Below are 22912 nucleotides of genomic sequence, written 5' to 3' on the forward strand. Positions count from 1 at the left end.
CTTTCAAAGATGGCCTTAAAATGTAGCAAGCTTCCTGAGGAAGTGCCAGGAGACGACACGGCTGCGTGTATAAGCCGCTGGAGATTGCCGCCTGCAATCTCTCCGGATGCAGAGGCTGGAAGGCAGTGACGGCCAGATGCCTCCGAGAAGGCAAAGCTCTCCTCATGGGGAACAACTAGCTGGTAGGAACCGCTCGGGGTCACCGTTTTTCTACCTGGGTATCGGGGCGAGAGACCGTTTCTGCCAATTCTCCAAGCCAAAGTGAAATCATCGCTGGTTGCTAGGCAGCCGTTTTATGACGTCATCTTTCAGTACCGGAAGCGGCGAGGCGCCGTGGAGTCGCGAGCGGGGTTGGGGGCGTCCGCTGTCGAGGTAAGCTCGTGGTCGGCCTGCTTCCTCTGCTGGTTGGGTTAGAAGCCGGCGGGGGCGTTCGGCCCGGGCTGCTAACCCGGAGCGGCGGCCGTGCGTGTGGAGTTCGAGGCTTCCTCCACCCTTTCGCCCTTCCCCGGTGGGCGTGCTTCAGGAAGAGTGTTAGTCTCCGCCCCGCTGGCCCATCGCCCCTCCCCCGGACCCACTTGACTCCTGTACCTAGTTGGCCGCAAAATCAGCGTGAAAAAATTTATAGATAACAGTGGACACTGTCCATGCCTACGCGGCTGTTCAGCTTGCCGGGAAAATGTTTCTGCCCGGAACGCCCTCCTAGAGAGGCTTGAGGTGCTGCGGCAGTGTTCTCAGCAGGCCTTAGGAGTGCCGGAAGCAGCCAGACTTCCCAGTGTGGAGACTGTGGCTCAACAAAGCAGGAGTATTTGAAGATCCATCCGTTTGGAGTTGATGGGGAATGACCTTTGAGAATTTGACATATATTGGGGATTTCTTAGACCCCTCTCCTCCCCCCTTAATTTGAGACCAGGACTCATGTAGCCCAGCTGGCCTCAAATTCCTGATCCGCCTGTCTCCACTTCCCAGCGATGGGATACAAGCATATGCCACTGGGCCTGGGCAAATTTTCTTTTTCAAGATGGGTCACAGTATGTACATTAGTCTGGCCTCAAACTTCCGGCTCTCCTGCCAGTGTCTCCTGAGTACTGAGATTACAGCCCTTTGCCATAGAAATCTTTATACAGAAGTTTTCATGTGGGGAAAGCAACGCGTGTTTGTTTTTTATACTTCTTCCCAAGGTGATCTTGGTGAGGACGTCTTTGTTCAGTTCCTTCCTGCGTGGTCGTTGTGGATTTGTCTGCTCATGTGTTTGTTCTTCCCCGCATTCCTTCAAACAACATTCATTGTCTACTGAATTACGAAATCGATTGAAACTGGGGGGTTTTTGAGCTTGCCAGCAAGTCCCCGGGAGCTTTGCGTTACCTGGGCCTTGTTGCGGTCCCCAGTCCCTTCTCTGCCTTCGGGGTTAGCTTCCCCATGCACAGTGTGCTGTGTCTGTGTGTGTTTGCCTAGAAATGCCTTCCTAACTCAGCTTTCTGGTCTTATTGCTCAGTTAGACTGCCTGTTTCTGCCAAATTAACCAAGTTTACCAGACACCATCTCCAGGGAACCTTCCATCACATGGTAGGTACTAAAGGTTTGTTTCCACAGTAGTTTTCTACAAGCAAGTCATACCACACTGATTATAATTATTTCTGGGTCTTCTCTCAGATTGGAGGTCTTTGAAGAAGGCAGAGCATATGTATTCACTATTGATTCCCAGTGCTAGAATGGCATGAAATTAGATAGCAGGCCTGAAATAATCTTGATTGATTGAATGAATGAGCGAGTCCCCACATAATATCATGTAGTGGTTAAGAACCTATTTGGAAAGATTTCAAATCCTGACTCTGGCACATAGTGTCTTTGTTGTTTGGCATGGTATTTGCTTATCTAAGTCTTAATTTTCCATAGAGTTAAAGTGAGACATTTAGTACTGAGCCTACTATGTAGTGTGCTCTTAATAAGTTATGCTGAACACCTGGGATCCTGGGATATAAGACCAGGTGCCCACAGCAGTGGTCTCCAGGGTCCTTTCTTCCATTTTTCTTGAAGGGGAAGGCAGTGGAAGGAGTCTGTTTCCAAGGCTATCAGAACTGTGAAAGTTATTTTATTATATTTAGTAAGATGTACAAGAAAAATGACAACTCCATTGACCTCAGGAAGGAGACGGAACCTGAAATCTGACTACGATTTGGGTTTTTTAAGAAGGAGAGGAGGATATGTCAATACCAGAATATCTCTTTAGAATAACTTACTCAGGAGCCATGCTGCAACCTGTTATTCCTGAAGGATGTGTGTTTGGGTAAGGATGCCTGCCTGTGTGTCTGGGGCCTGGGGTGGGACAGGAATAGTCAGTGGGATCAGTTTTGTGAAATAAGTAACCTTTGAGGAATTAGAAGCTGAGAGTCTTAAATTCAAGTCTTAAATTCAATTAGTGGTCCACAACCACTTGTGGCTATGTGACTTGGGAACAAAGTCTAAAGTAAAAAAATGCAGCTGGGTGCTGGTGGTGCACGCCTTTGATCCCAGCACTTGGGAGGCAGAGGCAGGTGAATCTCTGAGTTTAAGGCCAGCCTGGTCTACAGAGCGAGTTCCAGTACAGCTAGGGCTGTTACACAGAGAAACGCTGTCCTGAAAAACAAAAAACTAAAACAACAACAACAAAATCCAGTTCCCTGGTTGTGTTAGTGGCATCTCAGAATCTCAGTTATCAGCTGTGGCTAACGTATTTATGGTGAAGGTATGTTCCAGAAAATTCTTGTGCTAGCAGTGCTTCCAGATGGATTTCTGGCCTCATGTCATCTTCAGGTCATTTGGATTCCCTAAGGATCAGAATTAATCAGGGACCTTTCTATACCACTATATAATACTGTAGTGATATTCTTAGCAAATAGATCATTGCAGATGTGGGAGAGAATGGTAGAATGAGCTTCTCCTCTTTTGGGGCATTTTACTTTAAGAAGAGGAACCCACTGGGTGTGGTGGCGCACACCTTTAATCTTAGCACTCAGGAGGCAGAGACAGGCGGATCTCATTGAGTTTAAAACCATTCTAGCCTATATAGCAAGTTCTAGGCCAGCCAGAGCTACATAGTGATGCCCTATCTTAAGGAACCCAAGAGGAGCTCTGGGAAGTAAAGGTAGGAAACCTTGAAAACTTTGGGAGGCTTGTCATCTGATCAGTTATCTGCAAACGTTTATTGCAAGCTTACTGATTTATTGTAGGCTTGTTGTATGCCAAGTAATAAATGCCGGGAATACAGTGCTAAAGTAGGCATGACACTTGGAGTTTATGGAATTTTATTGGAGGGTCTGGCTGAGATTCAGGATCACCTATCCTTCTGTGTTCCCTGTGTTCTAAAGTCGTTAATTCCTGTGAGTTGGTTTTGGAGGCCCAAATGGGCCAACCCACTGTTTAAGATTTGTTGTGGGAGCATTGTACACCACTGCATCAGCCTCCCGGGAAGTAGTGCATTGGAACATCACCACTTAAGAACTGCAGGGAATAAAAGTGTATGTCTGTGGTAGACGGGAGGGCTATTTCCATTTCTTGTCATGTTCCTAGCTGTCTATTGGATCCTCCCTGTTCCTACTCAGAAGCTGTACTGTTTTGTGGGTGCTTTGTCAGAGGAAGTAGTCAATCATATGATTTGTTTCTGAGCGCCCAGTGAGGACATGCTTCTCTTCTCTGTCCATTACCTGCCCATCCGTCGGTTTGTCGCAGGTACAGACAGATGGAACATAGCATTGTAAGTGGGCCCTGCCTGTAGTACCTTCACAGCATCAGGAGCTGAGGTGAGAGCTGGCTTTCTGCTCATGCCCACTCCTCTCAGAGACCTGTTGAGTTGTCTTTCTGGCCCACACATGGCTGCTGGCCAGGTGTTCTTGGGCTTCTTTTGTTTCTTCTTACTCTGAAGTGTGAGGCTTGGCCATTGTCTGCTGCCAACTATCTTGGAGCCCAGCTGGTGTTCTCTCAGTAATTTTTGCCCCCTTTTTGGGTGACTCTTGAAACTGCCTTTTCCCCTGTGGAGATCTGTGCTGTCCCTTGTGCTCTTTAAAGTGAGAGGCCTCTCCGAGTCCTTCCTGACGACTCAGTACCTGGCTCCTGGCCTTCTCTAACTGGGTGGCTTTGGAAACCTTTCCTGACTGACTGAGGACTTTGAACCTCATTGGCCTGCATGTGCTCACACGAATCCCTTCTGGTATTGTGTTCCTCTAGCCCATTGTGCCTTGCCTGTCTTGTCTTTGCAGATGGTAATAGTCTCATTTTCAAGAATATGGTTTTTAAGATGGGCGTTGGTGGTGCACACCTTTAATCCCAGCACTCGGGAGGCATAGGCAGGTGGATCTCTGTGAGTTCGAGGCCAGCCTGGTCTACAAGAGCTAGTTCCAGGACAGCCTCCAAAGCCACAGAGAAACCCTGCTTCAAAAAACCAAAAAAAAAAAAAAAAAGAATATGGTTTTTATTCTTTGTTTCAGAATATAGCACGTGGGCAAAGGACATTCGTGCTGTTTGGGGAAGAGGCAAGATTTCCCCCAGGTGTTAGAAGCTTGGGCGGTGATGGTTGTAGAGCAGCAGTTCTCAACCTGTGGAGCACGACCCCTTCAGGGTTTGAGGTTCTCAACCTGTGGAGCACGACCCCTTCAGGGTTTGAGGTTCTCAACCTGTGGAGCACGACCCCTTCGGGGTTTGAGGTTCTCAACCTGTGGAGCACGACCCCTTCGGGGTTTGAGGTTCTCAACCTGTGAAGCACGACCCCTTCGGGGTTTGAAGGAAGCTTGCACAGGGCTTACATATCGGATATCTTGCATACCAGATATTTACATTGCAATTCATAACAGCAAACTTACAGTTATGGAGGGGCAACAAAAGTAATTGTGTGCTTGGGGTCACCCATCACGAGGAACTGTATTAAAGGTCGCAGCATTCGGTTGAGAACCACTGCTCTAGAGGCTAGAGACACATCCTGAAGACCTAGTCTTGACCTTGCCCTGACTCTCTATTCTGCCTTCCTGGCTCACCTCATCCTTTTTGTTTCAATTTCTGTGACACGCTGATACCCGTCAAGTACATTCAGTCAGTCCCTTCTCCCGAGCCTCCTGTTGGTGTACCTCAGCTTAACTGTGGGGCTCCCACAAGCCATGTCAGCTAACTGTCCCGATGTGGAATTCAGGGAGCTCAGTGGTGGACTGTCTGTTCAGGAAGGGCCTTGGGTTTGGTTCCCAGTATACACTCCACCTCTCTCTCACAAAAGACAGCACCCCTACCCCAACAAGCAACATACGAAAAACAAAAACAAAACTCACTACCCCTCAACAAACAATAGCCAAGGGAACCAACATGGAGTTGCTCCTTCATCTTTTTTTTCAATATAAAAAAACTATTTTTGTTTTTAATTGTGCGTGTCAGGGGAGGGGGTGGGTATGTCACGGTGAGTCCAGGTGCCCACAGAGGCCACATGTGTCAGATCCCCTGGAGCCAGGATTACAGGCAGTTGTTGGCTGCCTGACTTGGGAGCAAAGACTCAAACTTGGTGTCTGTCCAAGAGCAGCATGTGCTGTTAATCTTTGAGCTGTCTTCCCAGTTTCTTCACCTCCATTTCTAAATAGTGTCTTTCTATAAATTCCTTTCATCTAGTGGCATCTTCCAAATTAGGACCCTTACCCCCACTTTTGAGACAGAGTCTCATGTAGCTGTTCTGGAACTTGTTATGTATAAAAGATTGGCCTAGACCTCACAGAGGTCCGCCTTTCTTTGCCTCTTTAGTGCTGGTTAAAGTCATGTGCCATGTCTGGCTTGACTAGAAATCTTTTAGAAATCTCTTCACTCCTTTGATATTTTCCAAATAGCACCAGAAGATAAGGGCATCTTCTGGGTTTGTCTCCCTCCCCCTCCTGTTTTTGAGCAGGAGCTCACTGTGCAGTCTTGGCTAGCTTGAAAGTTGATATGTAGGAGACAGAGGCCAGCAGATCATCCACACAGTAAGTTCCTGGCTAGCCAGTGCTGAAGAGAGACACGGAAAATGAAAACGGAAAAAAACGTGCTAGAGAGACGGCTTAGCAGTTAGTGCATTTATACCTATGCAGTGGCTCACAATGGCTTGTAGCCCTAGTTCAGGGATTTCCATGTCATTCTCTGGCTTCTGCAGGTATTGCATGCATGTGGTTCACATACTGACAAGCACATACATACACAGACACGCTCTCTCTCAAATAAAATAAGGGCTAGGTGTGAGGTTCAGTGGACAATACTTGTCTGGCGTGTGCAAAACCCTGACTTCAGTGTCCCTCCCCTCCAAACAAAAAGGAGAGAGAGAGAGAGGGAGACAGAGGGAGAGGGAGAGAGAGGGAGAGAGAGAGAGAGAGAGAGAGAGAGAGAGAGAATACATATACAGATGCCAGAGATCTGAAGAACGTTTTTTCTTTGAGATGTGTGTGTGTGTGTGTGTGTGTGTGTTTATATATGTAAGTGCACCATGTGTATGTAGTTCCCATGGAGGTCAGAAGAGGGCACTAGATCCCCTAGATTTGGAGTTAACAGGTGGTTGTGAAGCACTATGTGGGTGCTGGGAATCAAACATGAGTCCTCTGGAAGAGCTGTGAGTGCTCTTAATGTTCAACATTCTCTCTTTGTCTGCGTCTTCATTGTTTAATTCTTGGTTCTCTGACAGGCACACTCCTTCTTAACCCCAAACCCTGTATACATACATATCCCTTCTTCGTGAAACCTTTTTACTATTCTCAAGGGTCAGTCCTATCTATCACTGGGCTGATGTCACGTTTGCTTACTCTCTTGTAGTGCTTGGATCATATTACAGTAACGAGGGTATGGATTGTCTGCTCATGTACCCTACCTCAAGCTCCTCAAGCTACAGGAATAGTCTTTTCTCACTTCTGAGGGACCCTCTGCATGTAGCCTAAAGCCCAGTACAGGAGATGAACAAATGTGTAGCAAATATTTGAATGCTTAGCGTGCTTGGCAGAGGTAAATACTTACCTGCATTATCTCATTAATCCTCAGCAGCCTCCTGAGTCCTGCCATTATCACAGCTTTATAGGTGAGGAAGTTGAGACTAGGAAGGTGACATCACCTGCCTCTGTGAACACCCTCAGTCATGTGTGTGGTGTGGTGAGGCTGGGTGTGGCCCGGATGACTTGTTCTCCAGTGATCCTCTTTTGATTTTAGAGCGATGAAGCGGGTGTGCTGGTTGGTGAGACAGGACTGCAGGCACCAGCGAATCAAACTTCCCCATTTGGAAGCAGTTGTGATTGGTCGAAGCCCAGTGACCAAGATCACAGATAAGAAATGTTCCCGACAACAAGGTAACTAGCTGGTCATAGGAATATGGGGATGACTGTATTATGGTTATGGGGCGGGTAATGATAACCAGTGATGCACATTTCCTGGTGTTCTTGCTGGAAAACCTATTACATTCCCAAAATAAGGCTCATAAATTGTGTTCTTCTAGCTAACACCAGGGCTGGTTCATCCTGGATTCTGCCTTCACCATTTAGTAAGACTTAATGCAGGTTCAGGTGAGGGATGGGAACAGGTGGCTATCATCCAGTTACCTTGGAGTGGCAGGATTGAGTCTTGGACCCTGCTTTGCCCAGGGTTTATGCATTGAGCAGCAAGACAAATTCTGGAATCTCCAATCTCTGAGATGCAATGGGGTTGGTACCAACCTTATGTATTGCCTAACATAGAGAGTAGATCTTTGTAAGACTGTGGCATCTAGCTTGTCTGCCACACATTTTAAGGGAAAAGCTGAGTACACACACACACACACACACACACACACACACGCGCGCGCATTTTCCTGCAAACTGTGGGCATGCTCACTCCTGCCTGCTTGCGGTGTGGCCCCATAACCCCGAGGTTCTGGATTAAGAGCTGGGACCTGTAGCATTGAGTTAGTTCAAGTGTGCTGGAGTGTTGAGCTGCTGCCGCCTCTGTCCGCTCCTCACAGCAGCAAGTGCAGGATGTGGGGGTTTGCAACTCTCTGCCTGTCCTCCCTGCTGAGAAGCTGTGCTGCCTCTTCTTGGTTCCCGTCTCAACCCCACATGCTGTTTTACTTATCTGAATATGGGTGTTTGAAGTTACCCTTCCTTGTCACACATACACCATCCAGTCCTGCAGTGTTTTTCTAGAACATTCTTTCCATTCCTTCAGACCAGCTTGGACTTTTTCTTTTCTTTTCTTTCTTTCTTTTCTTTTTTTTTTTTTTTTTTGGTTTTATGAGACAGGGTTTCTCTGTATTGTTTTGGAGGCTGTCGGTCCAGCCCGGCCTCGAACTCACAGCGATCCGCCTGTCTCTGCCTCCCGAGTGCTGGGATTAAAGGCGTAAGCCACCACTGCCCGGCTTTTTTTTTTTTTTGGACTTTTTCTAAGACCATATCTTCTCCTCTTTCTCTGTTGAAGTCACTTGATAGTAATATTCCCTGTCCTGAGGCCCGCTGCCACTTAGCTTCAGCTCTAACCCTTGATAGATTTTTTTTTTCTTCTGTTAGTAGAAATCTTATCTAACCATGAGCTAGGAGCTTTCCTCCTGCTGGCAAAGTCTGTGCTCCTGAGCTGGCTGGGGGTTCTGTCACAGGAGGCTGCAGGGATTCATGAAAGCTTCCTCAAAACTTTTTATTTTTGTTTGTTTGAGACAGGGCCTCACTATGTAACCTTGACTGTCCTGGAACTCACTATATGGACCAGGCTGACCTCAAACTTAGAGATTCATCTGCCTCTGCCTCTTAAGTGCTGGGAATTAAAGGCGTGCACCATCACATACAGTTTCAAAAAGGGAAAGATACTGAGCATTTGTTTGCTTTTAAGATTTATTTTTATTATTTTTAAAATTATATGTGTGTCTCTGTGTGGGTGTATTTAAATATAGTTCCCTGTGGAGGCCAGAGGCATCAGAGTCCCCTGGAACTGGGGTCAAAGGTGCTAATGAGCTGTCCAGTGTGGGTGCTGGGAACCAAACTCAGGTCCTTTGGAAAAGGACAGTAATAAGTACTCTTAGCCAGTGAGCCATCTCTCCAGTGTCCCTCTTTTCAGGTTTTCAGCAGTAGCTAAGGGAGTACATGTACCAATATAGATTGTTTTTGGGGTGAGAAGTGGGGCTTAAGTTGTTCTTACATATTCAAGACTGACTTCACACTCTGGCTCTGCAGCTAAGGCTGGCCTTGAACTCCTGATCTTGACTCTACTTTTCAAGTCTGGGGTTGCAGGCATGTGCCACCATGCCCAGCTCACTGATGGATATTTATGGTCTGAAGCTGTTGGAAGTTGGTGGGATTTGTAGGCCAGGCGCATACAGATCAGGCTCATCTGTGGGCGGTCTGTGGCAGTCAGGCTTGGTTGTCCTGTAGGGAAACAGTACCTGGTTCTGGTTGCATCTGACTTTCATGTTTCCTTATGTCTTTCAGTACAGTTGAAAGCAGAGTGCAACAAAGGCTATGTCAAAGTAAAGCAGGTATGTGTGTTTCTGACTGGGATTTCCATTTATTACTTGCTAAAGAAGGCTGCTGTGTCGTGGGTGAAGGGATGGCGTGAACTACAGGCGGGTGACTGCACAGGGCGTGGCTAGCACAGCAGCCGCTCTGTTACTGATGGCATTATCACTACTGTACTTACATTATGGTTGTGTACCCACAGGTGGGGGTCAATCCCACCAGCATTGACTCAGTCATCATTGGGAAAGACCAAGAGATGAAGCTGCAGCCTGGCCAGGTTCTCTACATGGTGAATGAACTGTATCCATACATTGTAGAGTTTGAAGAAGTAGCAAAGAGTCCTGACCTAGAAACTCAAAGGAAGAGAAAGCGGTCAGACTACGATGGAGAGGATATGGATACTGCTCAGGCAGCCGAGTCTGGGACAGGGACAGCCCCTGGGAGCAGCCCCAGCCAGTGCGCTGTGCCTTCCAAGAAGGGCAAGGATGGAGTCACCAAAGAGGTGAGGACAGTGTGATTGACAGATGATGTGGAGATGAAATGAGATATAATGACTGCTTAATTGTTGTGTACACTATAAAGCTCAGACACAGGTGAGGTGGTATTAATCATAATGAGGGTTGTCAAACATGATGAAAGAGTCACTTGCTTGTGGCCTGAAAATCACTTGGTGAATGTCCCTTTATATGCTTTTCTATTAAATTTCTGGTGTAAACTACTTGAAGGAAGACAGGACAGTCAGTAGGCTTAGGGATTGACCTAACTGGGGCAACAAGGGGATGAAGAAAGGACAGACACACAGACACACAGACAGAAAAGCGGGGACTAGGTGATCTGTGCTCTCTAGTGGAGATGGACCATCAACAGCAGCCCAGAAACAGTCTGATTCTTTCATCTATCTGGATCGAGGAGGTGGGCTTATTGTAGATAGCTGAACAAGGAGGCAGGTGTCTCAGGCTGTAAACATCTGCAAGGAGGAAGCTGTGGTTGATAGTTTCTGCATACCCTGGCCAGCCATTTGTAAACACTGGTACTAGGATCAGAGGCTTTTCCATCCTGGTCATCACCCTGGGAAGGCTTTGCCATTTCCGTGGGTCTAGGCACTAAGGTCCTTGACATGGCTGGCATGTCAACAACACACATTCATTCAGGACTTGATCTACTTTTTACACAGTCACTAGGGGTTTCCTCTTCTCCCCATGTAGTATAATTAGCGTCGAACACTAAAATGGGTTATTTGATTGTCTACCTACTGGTTAACACTGTAGTACTCATAGATATGTAATTCACATGTTAATGTCAAAATAGAAACTTGCTAGGCTGCAGCTGGAGTGTGAAAGGGCAGAGAAGGTTGATTCGTACTCTGGTGGTTTTGGCTTTGCGAAACTTATCCTGGGAAGATGTGAGCAGACGTCTGTTCACCCTAGATATGGCACTAATGACAGACCAGCCATTCATTCCACACACGCCTAACTTGGTGAAGTAGTGAGTTTAATTGTCTCCCTCTCCAACAGTTGTTAGCTGCTTGTGTATCCTTTGGGAGAGGAGGAGCCACTTGAGCCCTCTCATGAGTCCTCTCTGTCCCCCAGCAAGGGAATGTGTTTTGGCCCAGTCTTGTCCAGGTAATTGCAGATGCTCTTGTTGGGACCACAATCCTTGCACAGAGGATAGAGTTCCACAATAGGCCTCCGTCCTTAAATAAAGGAGGACAATAGAGAGGCTTGTGGTCCTAAGGGCAATAGACCGAAGTAAAGGAAGTAATTCTCAAAAACTAACATTACTTTCATGCTTTATTTGGACTTGGCTGTCATGCAGTATTAGCCACACTTAATTAATGGCATATATATTTATGTTGTATTTCTTATTTAGGAATCACTGGGCCACTGGAGTCAAGGCTTGAAGACTTCTATGAAAGACCCCAAAATGCAGGTCAGAATAAAATTTTATAATTTATAAATAATTGGTAATTGTAAACGAAGCCAAAGGATGTCATTTCTTCCTAGTGGGATTCTGATTTACTGGGCTTTTCTGTGAGAACAAGTAGCTTCCACATGGGTACTAAGTAGTCACTAGGCTCTTCCTTTTGTCTGTATTCTGTCCTTCATATCATATCACACTTACAACTGTTCCCACATATACATGCGTACATTATAGGTTAGGAGACACACATGAAGGAGAATGTGGGTTTTTTCTTTGTGATTTTGGGTTACCTTGCTTAATATAATTTCTAAGTCCATCCATTTTCCTGTAGATTTTGTGATTGCTTTTTCTTTTCAAAAAAGCTTTAGTGATTTTTTTAATGTGAAGGGTGTTCTGCCTGCATGTATGTCTGTGCACTGTGCAAGTGCTTGGTGCCTGGGGAGGCCAGGAGGAGGTGGATCCCCTGGGACTGGAGTTACAGGTGCTTGGGAACTCCGTGTTGGTGCTGGGAACCAAACCTGGATGCCCTGGAAGAGCAGCCAGCACTCTTAAAGAGTCACCTAAAACTCGTATTTGTCTGCCTCTGCCTCCTGAGTGCTGGTCGCCTCCATTCCCAGCCTCTGGTTTCCTAAATAATACTCCATTTTGTATGGATAGCACACTTTCTTTACCTGTTCATCTGTTGATGACACATGAATCATGAAAGAACAGATAAACTAACTGTTTCTCTAGTTTGAACTCTATCATAGTTTTTCTTTACTTTTTTTGTGGCAGAAAAGTACATAAAAGTGCAATTGATAATGAAGTGTTAAACCCCAAGTGAACCTCCACAGCTTCAGAATGGCCATTCTAACTATATAAAAGTTCATGAGATATATAGCATTTAGTTATGGGCAAGTGTTTGTTTGACTGGCTACCTTAATCTAGCAGTGTGGTGCCTTTTATTTGTGAGTTTGTTACAATAAAGTGGTTTTATAAAAAATTTAAAAGTAGTAACTAGAGGTCTTTGGAGAGAAGCTTGTTGCTGGAGTTTCTTTCCTGCCAGGTTCTGCCACCCTGTATTAATTATAAAACTGTTGGTCGATGGCTAGGGCTTCTTATTGACTAGCTCTGTCTTAATTATTAACCCGTTTCTATTAATCTTTGTATTTCTACATGGCCTTATCTTACCAGAGAGAAGGCCTGGAGTGTCTTCTCTTTCCAGCCTCTCTCTTCCTACCTTTCCCAGAATTCTTCTCATTTCCTACTCCCACCTATCTTCCTGCATCTATTAGCCAAACAGTGTTTTATTCATCAATCAGTAAGAGAAATATATATACAGAAGGACATCCCCCACCAGAAGCCCCCTTCTTCAGATGAACATATTTTGTTTGCTATTAAGAGAAACTGGAGTAGCAGGATGGCTTAGTGGGTAAGGGTGCTTGCTGCCAAGGCTTATTACTTGAGTTCGATCCTTGGAATCTAGATCTTGGAATCTAGAAGGAGAGAGCAAGCTCCTTAACTTGTCCTGTGATTTTCCCAAATTAGTAAAAAAAGAGATGTGCTAACCTGAGCATGGTTCCTTTGAGGGGATCATCAGATAATGTGTGGTAACTGTAGTAACAGCTGTCTTTGTGTCAGAAGTCAGCCACCATCCTTGGAGGAGCCTCTGAGATCGGGTAGGACTCCTTGAAATCCACACACATGTTCAAGAGGCTGCAGTTGATCTCTACCTGTGGAGATTTACCCTGAGTCCTTGAGAACTCTTTAGTACTGTATATCTTCTCTGTCACATGTAGAGACACAGAGAACTCTGATTCCTTACTGTATAATGTGACGTAAGACACTCTCAGTGTGTGCTCTAAACTCTTAACACTTTTTGCACAAGATTTTGTGTTTAAGTGACGGAATGAGTATGACAGCACACGCACAAAGATCCTCAGCTGACATCTCTTTCCTTCCTGTGTGCTCCCTGCTAGGTTTACAAAGATGATCTGGTGGTAGTGATTAAGGATAAATATCCTAAGGCCCGTCACCATTGGCTGGTCTTACCATGGGCCTCCATTCCCAGCCTGAAGGCTGTGACCAGTGAACACCTTGAACTTCTCAAACATATGCACACTGTAGGGGAAAAGGTGATTGCAGATTTCGCTGGATCCAGCAAACTGAGTTTCCGGTTGGGTTACCATGCCATTCCCAGCATGAGGTAAGCCTTGGGGTAAGATGGTGCCCTCCATTTTGGTCCATGTGATCAGCATGAACTTGAGAGTCGGGTAGTTTCCAGGCCCAGGGAAGGTGGGATGCTTCTTAGCAGGCAGACCGAATCTTGTGCCTGCCTTACTTGCCTATGAGCCCAAGTTCCTGTTTCTGCCTGTAATTCAGTCCCTTGAAGTTTTTTATTTCTCTTAAAATGTAAGCTTTTTGTTGTTTGCTTTTTTGAGACAGGGTTTCTCCGTAGCTTTGGAGGCTGTCCTGGAACTCACTCTGTAGATCAGTCTGGCTTGAAACTCACAGAGCTCCATCTCCCTCTGCCTCCCGAGTGCTGGGATTAAAGGCATGTGCCACCACTGCCCAGCTCAAAATGTAAGCTTTTTAACGTGCAAACTAGATGAAGTAGATGAAGACTTGTCAGGGGCTTGTTAGAATTCTTGGAGCTCTCTCTTAACCCTAAATGACTAAGGACCATTGCTGCAAAGGAAACAAAGCATCATATACATAGAAGCCTAGGGTGTGCACAACTTCAAATAAAATGAGGATAAAGTGTGGAGTTTGCTCTTCATGGCTTATTTGCAGAAGGATTTGGCATAGAATGATTGTTTTCCCCCACAGTATGCATGGAGAACTAGTTCATTCAGTTTATTTGATTCAAGCAATAAGATAATGCATGGATTGTAACTCTGGTGTTTACCTTCAGTCACAACTTTTAAAAAACTATACTGAAATAGATAACATAAAATTTATATTTGAAAATCTTTTTTATTTTGTTTACTAGTTTGAGACAGTTTTTTTTTTTTTTTTTTTTTTTAAAGACCGGGTTTTTGTGTAGCCCTGGCTGTCCTGGAACTCACACTGTAGACCAGGCTGGCCTTGGACTCAGAGATCCACCTACTTCTGCCTTGTGAGCATTGGGATAAAGGCGTGCACCACCACTGCCCGGCAATCTTGAACTTTTCTCACAGTAACTTCCTGAGGCTAGGGCTACAGGTGTTTACTACCGTTACCGGCTAGCCATTGAAAAAAGTTTTTTTGAGATTTATTTTTATTTTATGTGTATGGCTGTTTTGCCTACATGTATATCCATTTAATGTGTGTGCCTAGTGCCCATGGAGGCCAGCAGAGATCATGGGATCCCTAGGAACTGGAGTTACAGATGTTGTTAATTGCTACATCAGTGCTGGGCATTGCACCTGGGCCCTCTGGAGGAGCAGCTGCTGCTCTTAGCTGCTGAGCCGTCTCTGCAGCCCCTTAGCATAGTTCATTGTCCTTAAGCATGCTTTTGTTCCTCTGTTTTTATCTTTATTTACTTATTTGGAGATAGGGCTCTGGGTAGCTAAGGTTGACCATGTGTTCCTGATCCTCCTGTCTCTATCTTCCACATGTTGGAATTATAGGCATGGGCCACTATGCCTGCTTTATGCAATGCTGGGCATCAACCCAGTACGTCACGAAGGCTAGATAAGCACTGTGTCACTGGGCGACATCTCCAGCCTGGTGGAATTTTTAAATAAATGTAATAGGAAAATGTGAGAGTGACACAATTAACTAGCTCCAGCCCCAGTCACTGGCCCACTTCTCCTTCCCCTTTCTTCCTTCCTCCTCTTAATGTCGTCTTTTATTAGTGTATGGTAATTATATAGAGTAGTTTCGTTATGGCGTTTTCATATATGTGTATACTGTTGTTCTGGCCTCCTTCACTGATCCCCTTTCTTTTCCCAACTAGTTCTTTTCCCTTCCTTCCTTCCTTCCTTCTTTCCTTCCTTCCTTCCTTCCTTCCTTCCTTCCTTCCTTCCTTCCTTCCTTCCTTCCCTCCCTCCCTCCCTCCCTCCCTCCCTCCCTCCCTCCCTCCCTCCTTCCTTCCTTCCTTCCTTCCTTCCTTCCTTCCTTCCTTCCTTCCTTCCTTCCTTCCTTTCTAGACAGGTTTCATTGTGTAGCTCAGGCTGGCCTTGAATTTAGAATCCTCAACTTCCCAAGTGTTGGAATTTAAGGCATGTGCAAACATGCCTGGCACCTTCTTTAGTGATTTGGATTTTTCTTGCTTATTCGTCTGCCTTCAGAGTCTTTGTCTATTATTCACTACTAAATTTCCAGTTCTAGGTTTGATTAAGTACTTACTAAGCACTAAATGTTCTTGTGTGTGTGTGTGTGTGTGTGTGTGTGTGTGTGTGTGTGTGTATGTGTGTATGTGTGTGTTAAGCCAATCGCTTTTCCCCTCATTTATTTATTTATTTGTTTATTTGTTTGTTTGAGACAGGGTCTCACTGTGTAGCTCTGGCTGGCCTGGAATTTGCTATGTAAACCAGACTTCCCTGGAGCTTACAGAGACCCTGCTGACTTTTCCTCCAGAGTACTGAGATTAAAGGCATGTAGCACCATACCTAGCTTCACCTTATTATGTGAGACATGGGTACTCACTGAACTGGAGCTTACTGATTTGCTAGACTGGCTGGCCAGCAAGCTGTGTCTCCTCAGTGCTAGGAGAGTGTGCGTTGCCGTGCCTGGCCTTTCCACCTCAGGGCTGAAGAGAGCATTTAGGTCTTGTGCTTGCATGGTGTCTCGATTAGGGTTCCGATTGCTGGGATGAAGCGCCATGACCAAGGAAAGGGTTTCTGTGGCTTGCACTTCCGTGTTGCTGCTCTTCACCAAAGGAAGTCAGGGCGGGAACTCAGTACAGGAGCTGGTGCAGAGGCCACCGAGGGTGGTGCTTACTGCCTTGCTCCTCATGGCAACTTGCTTTCTGTAGGACTCAGGACAACCAGCCCAGGGGTGGCCCCCACCCAATGTCCTGGGCCCTCTTCCATCAGTCACCAATTTAGAAAATGTCCCACAGGCTTTCATAAGCCTAATCTTAAGGAGTCATTTTTTTTCCTTTTTTGTTTTTGCTTTTGTTTTTCAAGACAGATTTTCTCCATGTAGCCCTGGTATCCTGGAACTCACTCTGTAGACCAGGCTGGCCTCAAACTCACATAGATTCTGCCTGCCTTTGCCTCCTCACTGCTGGGATTAAAGACATGCGCCGCCACCACCACCTGGCTGGAGGCATTTTCTTAATTGAAGTTTCATCCTCTCAGATGACGTTAACTTGTGTCAAGCTGACGTAAAACTGTCTAGCACACATGGCAAGCACTTTACTTCCTATGTTGTCTCCCAAGCACTTACTATTTTCAGCTAATTGAATGGGTATATTGCTTTGAAAGAACACAGTGTCATAACTTTATGTATCTGTACTTACTTTAACTGGTGTTGTTTTGATTAAACCATAGTTTCTAATACTCAGTTTTTCAACTTTCAACTAGCCATGTACACCTTCATGTGATCAGCCAGGATTTTGATTCTCCTTGCCTTAAAAACAAAAAACATTGGAATTCTTTCAATACAGAATACTTTCTGGAATCACAAGGTAAATAATATTCTTTTAAAAATATTTATTTCATTTTCTTAGATGTTTTATCTAGCCTCAAATGACCCACATACATTTAGTGATCTCTGTAAAACTGGCACTCCTAGAATGGACAAGGGTTTTTTTTTTTTTTTTTTGGTTTTTTGAAGCAGGGTTTCTCTGTGGCTTTGGAGGCTGTCCTGGAACTAGCTCTTGTAGACCAGGCTGGTCTCGAACTCACAGAGATCTGCCTGCCTCTGCCTCCCGAGTGCTGGGATTAAAGGCGTGAGCCACCACCGCCTGGCTTGAACAAGGATGTTTCACTGTAATAAGATTGCTACGTTGCTGCTGTCTTCTGTTAGCAGTGCTTCATGGATACTGTGCATATTTGGGATGCTAGCATTTCCCAGATTATTTTCTATGTAACCAGTACTACTGTGGTGTAAATGGGGCAAGCTACTATTTAACAAAGAGCCACCTGGGGAAACGCGTGGTGACAAGCCCATGTTGCGGTACATGGAGTGTGTCCTGAAGGAGTGCATCGTCTCAAAGGTAGGTTGCTGAGACTTAGTCTGGTGGAGTGCATTTCCCCAGTGTGAAGTCTAACTTCAAGTTCATGAGCCTTAGGATAGCAGATATGTGGATAGAGTTATGTTGTTGGCCTTTTTCTTGGCATCTTATTGGCTGTCCGGAATAGCTGGGTTCTGAACTTTACTTCTTGCTTGCAGCTGTGATCAAGATGGTTCAGGAAGCTGGCAGAGTGACTGTTCAAGACGGGACTTCTGAACTCTTGAAGCTGCCTCTTCATTGCCACAAGTGTCAGCAGCTGTTGCCTTCCATCCCGCAGCTGAAAGAGCACCTGAGGAAGCACTGGGGCGGGTGACTCTCTCCCCGGAGACTGAGTGCAGTGCCAGTGCTGTCTGCATTGCCTGTGCCCCGTGCAGTCAACTAAAACACGCAGCTTTCCAAATCAAAAGTCACTTATTCTTGAGCGGGCTCACGCAGGGTGACTGGTTAGTTCAGGACTCAGGAATTTGGGTTTGTATGGGTATATTCTCTGGTGGTGGAAGCTGGGGCACCCTGAGCACCTTACCAGGACCATGTCAGGCCTGACTGATGAGAGGGGGACAAGGCCAGCTTGAGACTCAAATGCAGGAGGGAAAAACAGAGGGCTAGTAATATATTTTGTTCCTACCCTGCCCCTCCCCCCAGACCATGTAGTACCTTTTCATCAGGGTAGCTGAGGTTCTAGAGAGTCTACTTCTCTGACTTTAATCTGCTCTTCAATAGTCTTCTTCCCTCTCCGAGGAGGCTTTCAGTCTACTGTACTAGGCTGAGTGTCTAGGTGAAAATGTGTGGCAGTCATCTGCACAGAGATGAGTTACATGTGACCGTGCCAAGGCAGAGGAGGCATTCCATTTGGCCCAGTGTTAACCGTGCAGTCTGCTGAGGGCAGTGTGCACTGTCAGCTTCAGGCAGAGGGTTTACTGTGGCTTCAGTAACAGCTCTTGAGAGCTACAGAACGTACAGCAAGCTTCAGATAAAGTTTTTCCCAATGTGCCTTGGAAAAACAGATGTTGCAAGACATTTAGTTTCTGTCTAATGCTATGTAGTTTAGCACATCTAATATTAAAATGAATATTTGATTAGAGACTGCAAGGAGGGCCTGTATCAGAAAGTAAAAATGTCACCTACAATGAAGGACATTTGAAGAATGAGGTTACTATGCATACATTCTTCATTCTGCACAAAATAGGTTTTTTCGGGCTGGAGAGATGACTTAATGGTTAAGAGTGCGTTGCTCTTCTAGAGGACCTGTGTTTTGTTCTTATCACCCATATCAGATGGTTCACAACCACCTATAGCTCCAGGGGATCTGACACCCTCTCTGACTTCCATGGGTGCTGCACCCCAGTGCTCAAACCACATTCATATATAATTAATGCCTTAAAAAATTAGATCTCCTAGAGGAAAAATGTAAATAATGACTTGGAGGAACCAGAAAAAGGACAGGAAATATTGAGGTATATTAATCTCCTAGCCCTGTCTCCCAAATAGGCTGTTATCACTATGGGGAGAAAGACTTTCTGAATTCTGGGTGTAGCCTTAGCTATCCTGGAACTCATTATGTAGACTAGGCTGTCCTTGAACTTGCATAGATCTACCATTCTGTGCCTTCAGGGTACTGAGATTAAAGTATACCACCACCACCAAAACAAACAAAATAAAATTCCCAAATATACAAGGATTAGATAGACATTGCCTGTATTTAATTAAAATTCAGTGTTTTCTTAGTGAAATATTGTCATACACTGGTCCTTTTTGCAGAAATGCTCACATTCATCACCTGCTTCTAGATTGTTCTTTGTGTTTAGATGTTGATAATGGATTAGTTAACCTCACCTTCATGTCAGCTCGAAGCTCACTCTTATCCAGCTCACACACACTATTCCTGGGGTCAACATGCTGAACGCTCTTCAAGGAAAGCATTGAGTGCAGGGTTAGGACTCTGTTGCTGAGTAACAGGTGGTTTGACTCCCAGGCCTCAGCTTCCAGCTCTTGACCACTTCCCATCCACACGGTGCTGCAGGATTGCCTGCATGTCTCTCAGGTTTCATTGTGTACCTGGGCACTCATATTTTGGAGGTATACAATAGAGCATTATTTAAGCCATAAATAAGAAGGAAATCTTGTCCTTTGCAGGAAGACAGATACCTTAGAGATCACCCTGTAAAACAAAACCAAATAGACACGGAATGACAACTGCCTCATGTGAATGGTCAAAGTTCTAGGCCACGGTGAGGCAGACTATTGTGGAATAGAAGCGTGTACAAAGTCTACTTGCCATGTGGGACAGAGAGGCGAGATAGCACTTGGTATTAGTGTCTGCGTAGGCCTTATTATGTAGCTCAGGCTAGCCTGGAATTCATGGCTGGTCTTGAATTCAAGACTCAACTGTCTTAGCCTCCCAAGTTCTGGATGACAGGTGTGTGCTACCATGCCTGCCTAGGAAGTATCCTCAGAACTAACCTTTCTGTGGCTGAACCCTGCAGGTGAGAGGGGGAGCCCAGGGCAGAGGAGGCGCTTCTGGGGCTGTCTGAAGAGCCAGTGGATCCGCCGGGCTCTTACTGACTACTGACAGGATTTTCACACCACAGACACTTTAGCTCCTGGCAGCTGGGAATTTACTTTTGCATTCAAGGACCCAGATGTATAGGAGCGAGTGGAGACTCACGATTATAGAGTCCCCTGGTGTGGACCTGTCTGACTTGCTCCAACAAGCTGACAGTCCACTCATCTTTACATGAGCGAGAGGAAGGTGGCTGCTGCTTGTGGAAGCCATGTGAGGCACAGTCACATGACATTACAGGGTCTTCTGTCACCTTCACAACGGAATTCTGACTACCTGGAAGTAATAGGAGTAAGCAAAGCTGAGGTGCTTTGCGAGCAAACTGTAAGGGGATTTCCTCTTTCACACTGGGATATAGCCAGCAAGTTGCTGTCTGGTCAGCCAGTTCCCCCATAAGCCTCTTATTGCCATTCTTTACAGGCAAAGTGAGCCATAGCTCGGAATGCCAGAGCTGTAAAGACTTTTTTCCACCTCACGTTTCAGATTATCCGCTAACCAGGTGAATCAGGGGTTTTCTTTTTCTGTGGTAGCCATTCAGAGCTTTGTCACTTTGGTCACCAGGTGGCAGCATGTGAACAAAGAATTCTTAGTCATCTATTGGCCTAAGCGTTATGGGAAGATACTATGTAAGTCTACACTTAAAAGTAAAATGTGTATGTATCTTAATTCTTTTATCAGCATTTATCGGCATACCTCAATTGCACAAAGTAATGGTTTCCTTATGACACCTTCATACATGGATACCATGCTTTGGTCATGTTTGCCTCCTACAAGGATTTTTCTTTTGTTTGTTGTTGTTGTTTTTTTCTGACTGTAGTAGTTCAGATGGTAGTAGTCCAGAATGGCCCAGAACTCACCATGTGGGGAAGATTATCTTGGACTCCTGATCCTCTTGCTTATAGCTGCCTTCACTTCCCCAGTGCTGAGACTACAGGCTGCCCCACCCCCCTTAAAATAGGATAGTAACATAATTAAAATTGGAGTTTGAAAATAAAACATGTTGGTAATTAGAATTCAATACATATACAACCAGCTAACAGGAAAGGACATTTGGCTCTGAGGAGAAAGCCCATTTTAAGGTGGCTGGCTGGACTTGGGGACTGAGTCCTGACCCTGCACTCAAGAGGGTCTTTGGGACATATTAAATGCCTGGTGGGCGCCGGGCGTTGGTGGTGCACGCCTTTAATCCCAGCACTCGGGAGGCAGAGGCAGGTGGATCTCTGTGAGTTCGAGGCCAGCCTAGTCTACAAAGTGAGTTCCAGGACAGCCTCTAAAGCCACAGAGAAACCCTGTCTCGAAAAATCAAAAAAAAAAAAAAATGCCTGGTGGACATGAGAACATGCTGCTTCATTTTCTCTCTTTCAAATATTTTCATTAAATCTTTGAAAATATACAGTGTACCACCCCCCCAAGACAAGAGTTTCTCTGTGTAGCCCTTGCTGTCTTGGAACTCACTCTGTAGATCAGGCTGGCCTTGAACTCAGAGAGCTGCCTGCCTCTGCCTCCTGAGTGCTGGGATTAAAAGTGTGCGCCACCACCACCCAGCCATACGATGTGTCTTGATAATATTCATCCCTCCTTCAACAGCATCTGGATTCACCTTCCTTGTGTCCCCATGTAATTTTTTTTTATTTTCCGAGACAGGGTTTCTCTGTAGCTTTGGAGGCTGTCCTGGAGTTCACTCTGTATATCAGGCTGGCCTCGAACTCACAGAGATTCCCCTGCCTCTGCCTCCTGAGTGCTGGATTAAAGGGGTGTGTCACCACCGCCCGGCTTCCCGCGTCATTTATTTTGCTATTTATGTTATCTTGCTAGTCCACCGAGTCCTGTTGGCGCTGTCCGTATGAAACCATCCACCGGAGAGTGAGCCACCTCCCAGGAGCCACACCCTTAGAAAAAATGGACTCTCCTTCCCCCAGAAGCCGTGCTCGTGAACTCCTTATTCCTAGCTAGAATATTGATGGGTTTGATCTCATTTCAGTTTATTTATATGGATGTGTGTGTGCAGATCTGTGTTTGTGTATATTCAGTTTTGTGCAGGTGCCCACAGGGACCAGAAGCCGGTGTCAAATCCCCCTCGAGCTGGAGCCACACAGGTGCTGGGAACTGACTTCTGGAACTCTGAAAGAGTTAGTGACCTCTGCTTCCCCCGCAGGGAGACCTGGGAGTAGTGAGCTGCAGTGAGCAGATGTTTCTCCAGGGTGTGTTCTTGAAGAGCGGGATTGTTTTTTATGGAGACCTAGCTGCTGATGGGCACCTTAGAGGAAGTCCTTTCCAAGCAAAGGACTGGAGCTGCATTTTCTGGTGGTCACTCCACAAGCCCCTTGTTTTGTTTTTGCTTCTTTTTGAAAACTGTAAAAAAAAAGTCTTGTTTTCTGAAATGTGTTAATAGCCAGTATATATACAATAAATCTATATTTGAGGTTTCATCTTTTTCAGTCTTATTTTTTAAGAATTTCTTAAAAAGGTACAATATTTGCATATTTCTACACCCTTCTTTCCTCATTCAACTCCTCATGTGTCTTCCTGCTCCCTCAAGTTTATGATCACTCCTGTAATTATTATTGCTACACACACACACACACACACACACACACACACACACACACATACACACACACACACACACACACACTCTGAGCCCACTTAGTGTTTTGTACATATGTTCAGGGCTGACCACATTGACATGGATAACCTATCCAAGGGCCATCTGGAGAAGACTGATCCCCCTCTGTCAGTAGCCATTGCTACCCTGTAGTTCTTCATCTAGGGGTGGGACCTTGTGGAATCACCCCTGTCCTGGTTGGAATATTGATGAGTGCTGTCATTATGCTGGTAAGCATAATGTCGTTGTTT

The 22912-nt window shown here is 45.6% G+C and overlaps 1 protein-coding gene across 5 annotated transcripts; it reads left to right on the forward strand.

Annotated features, from left to right (window-relative positions):
- The first annotated feature begins 255 nt into the window (after positions 1-255).
- On the forward strand, positions 256-22485 carry Aptx (aprataxin). 5 transcript variants are annotated; one of them, XM_013119631.3, is made up of 9 exons: positions 256-372; positions 1497-1563; positions 7168-7304; positions 9405-9451; positions 9634-9933; positions 11301-11360; positions 13310-13536; positions 16844-16947; positions 17655-22485. In XM_013119631.3, the coding sequence occupies exons 3-9, from the start codon at positions 7172-7174 to the stop codon at positions 17807-17809; spliced, it is 1026 nt and encodes a 341-aa protein (XP_012975085.1). In that variant the 5' UTR covers positions 256-372; positions 1497-1563; positions 7168-7171; the 3' UTR covers positions 17810-22485. The 5 variants fall into 5 exon arrangements, with proteins under 5 accessions (XP_012975085.1, XP_012975084.1, XP_040596155.1 ...); XM_013119630.3 differs by having other exon boundaries at positions 276-372; positions 1493-1563; XM_040740221.1 differs by lacking the exon at positions 256-372 and adding an exon at positions 401-530.
- The last annotated feature ends 427 nt before the right edge of the window (positions 22486-22912 follow it).

Source organism: Mesocricetus auratus, unplaced genomic scaffold (genome assembly GCF_017639785.1).
Source record: "Mesocricetus auratus isolate SY011 unplaced genomic scaffold, BCM_Maur_2.0 Super-Scaffold_6730, whole genome shotgun sequence".
NCBI lineage: Eukaryota > Metazoa > Chordata > Mammalia > Rodentia > Cricetidae > Mesocricetus > Mesocricetus auratus.

What these genes read in the sequence shown, in the direction of transcription:
- Aptx (XM_021232254.2), top strand. Translation starts at nt 2,202, where the DNA reads ATGTCAATACCAGAATATCTCTTTAGAATAACTTACTCAGGAGCCATG. An exon ending in CCTGAAGGATGTGTGTTTGG is followed by an intron (nt 2,285 to 7,167) that starts GTAAGGATGCCT and finishes TTTTGATTTTAG; the next exon opens with AGCGATGAAGCGGGTGTGCT. An exon ending in CATGCCATTCCCAGCATGAG is followed by an intron (nt 13,537 to 16,843) that starts GTAAGCCTTGGG and finishes ACTTTCAACTAG; the next exon opens with CCATGTACACCTTCATGTGA.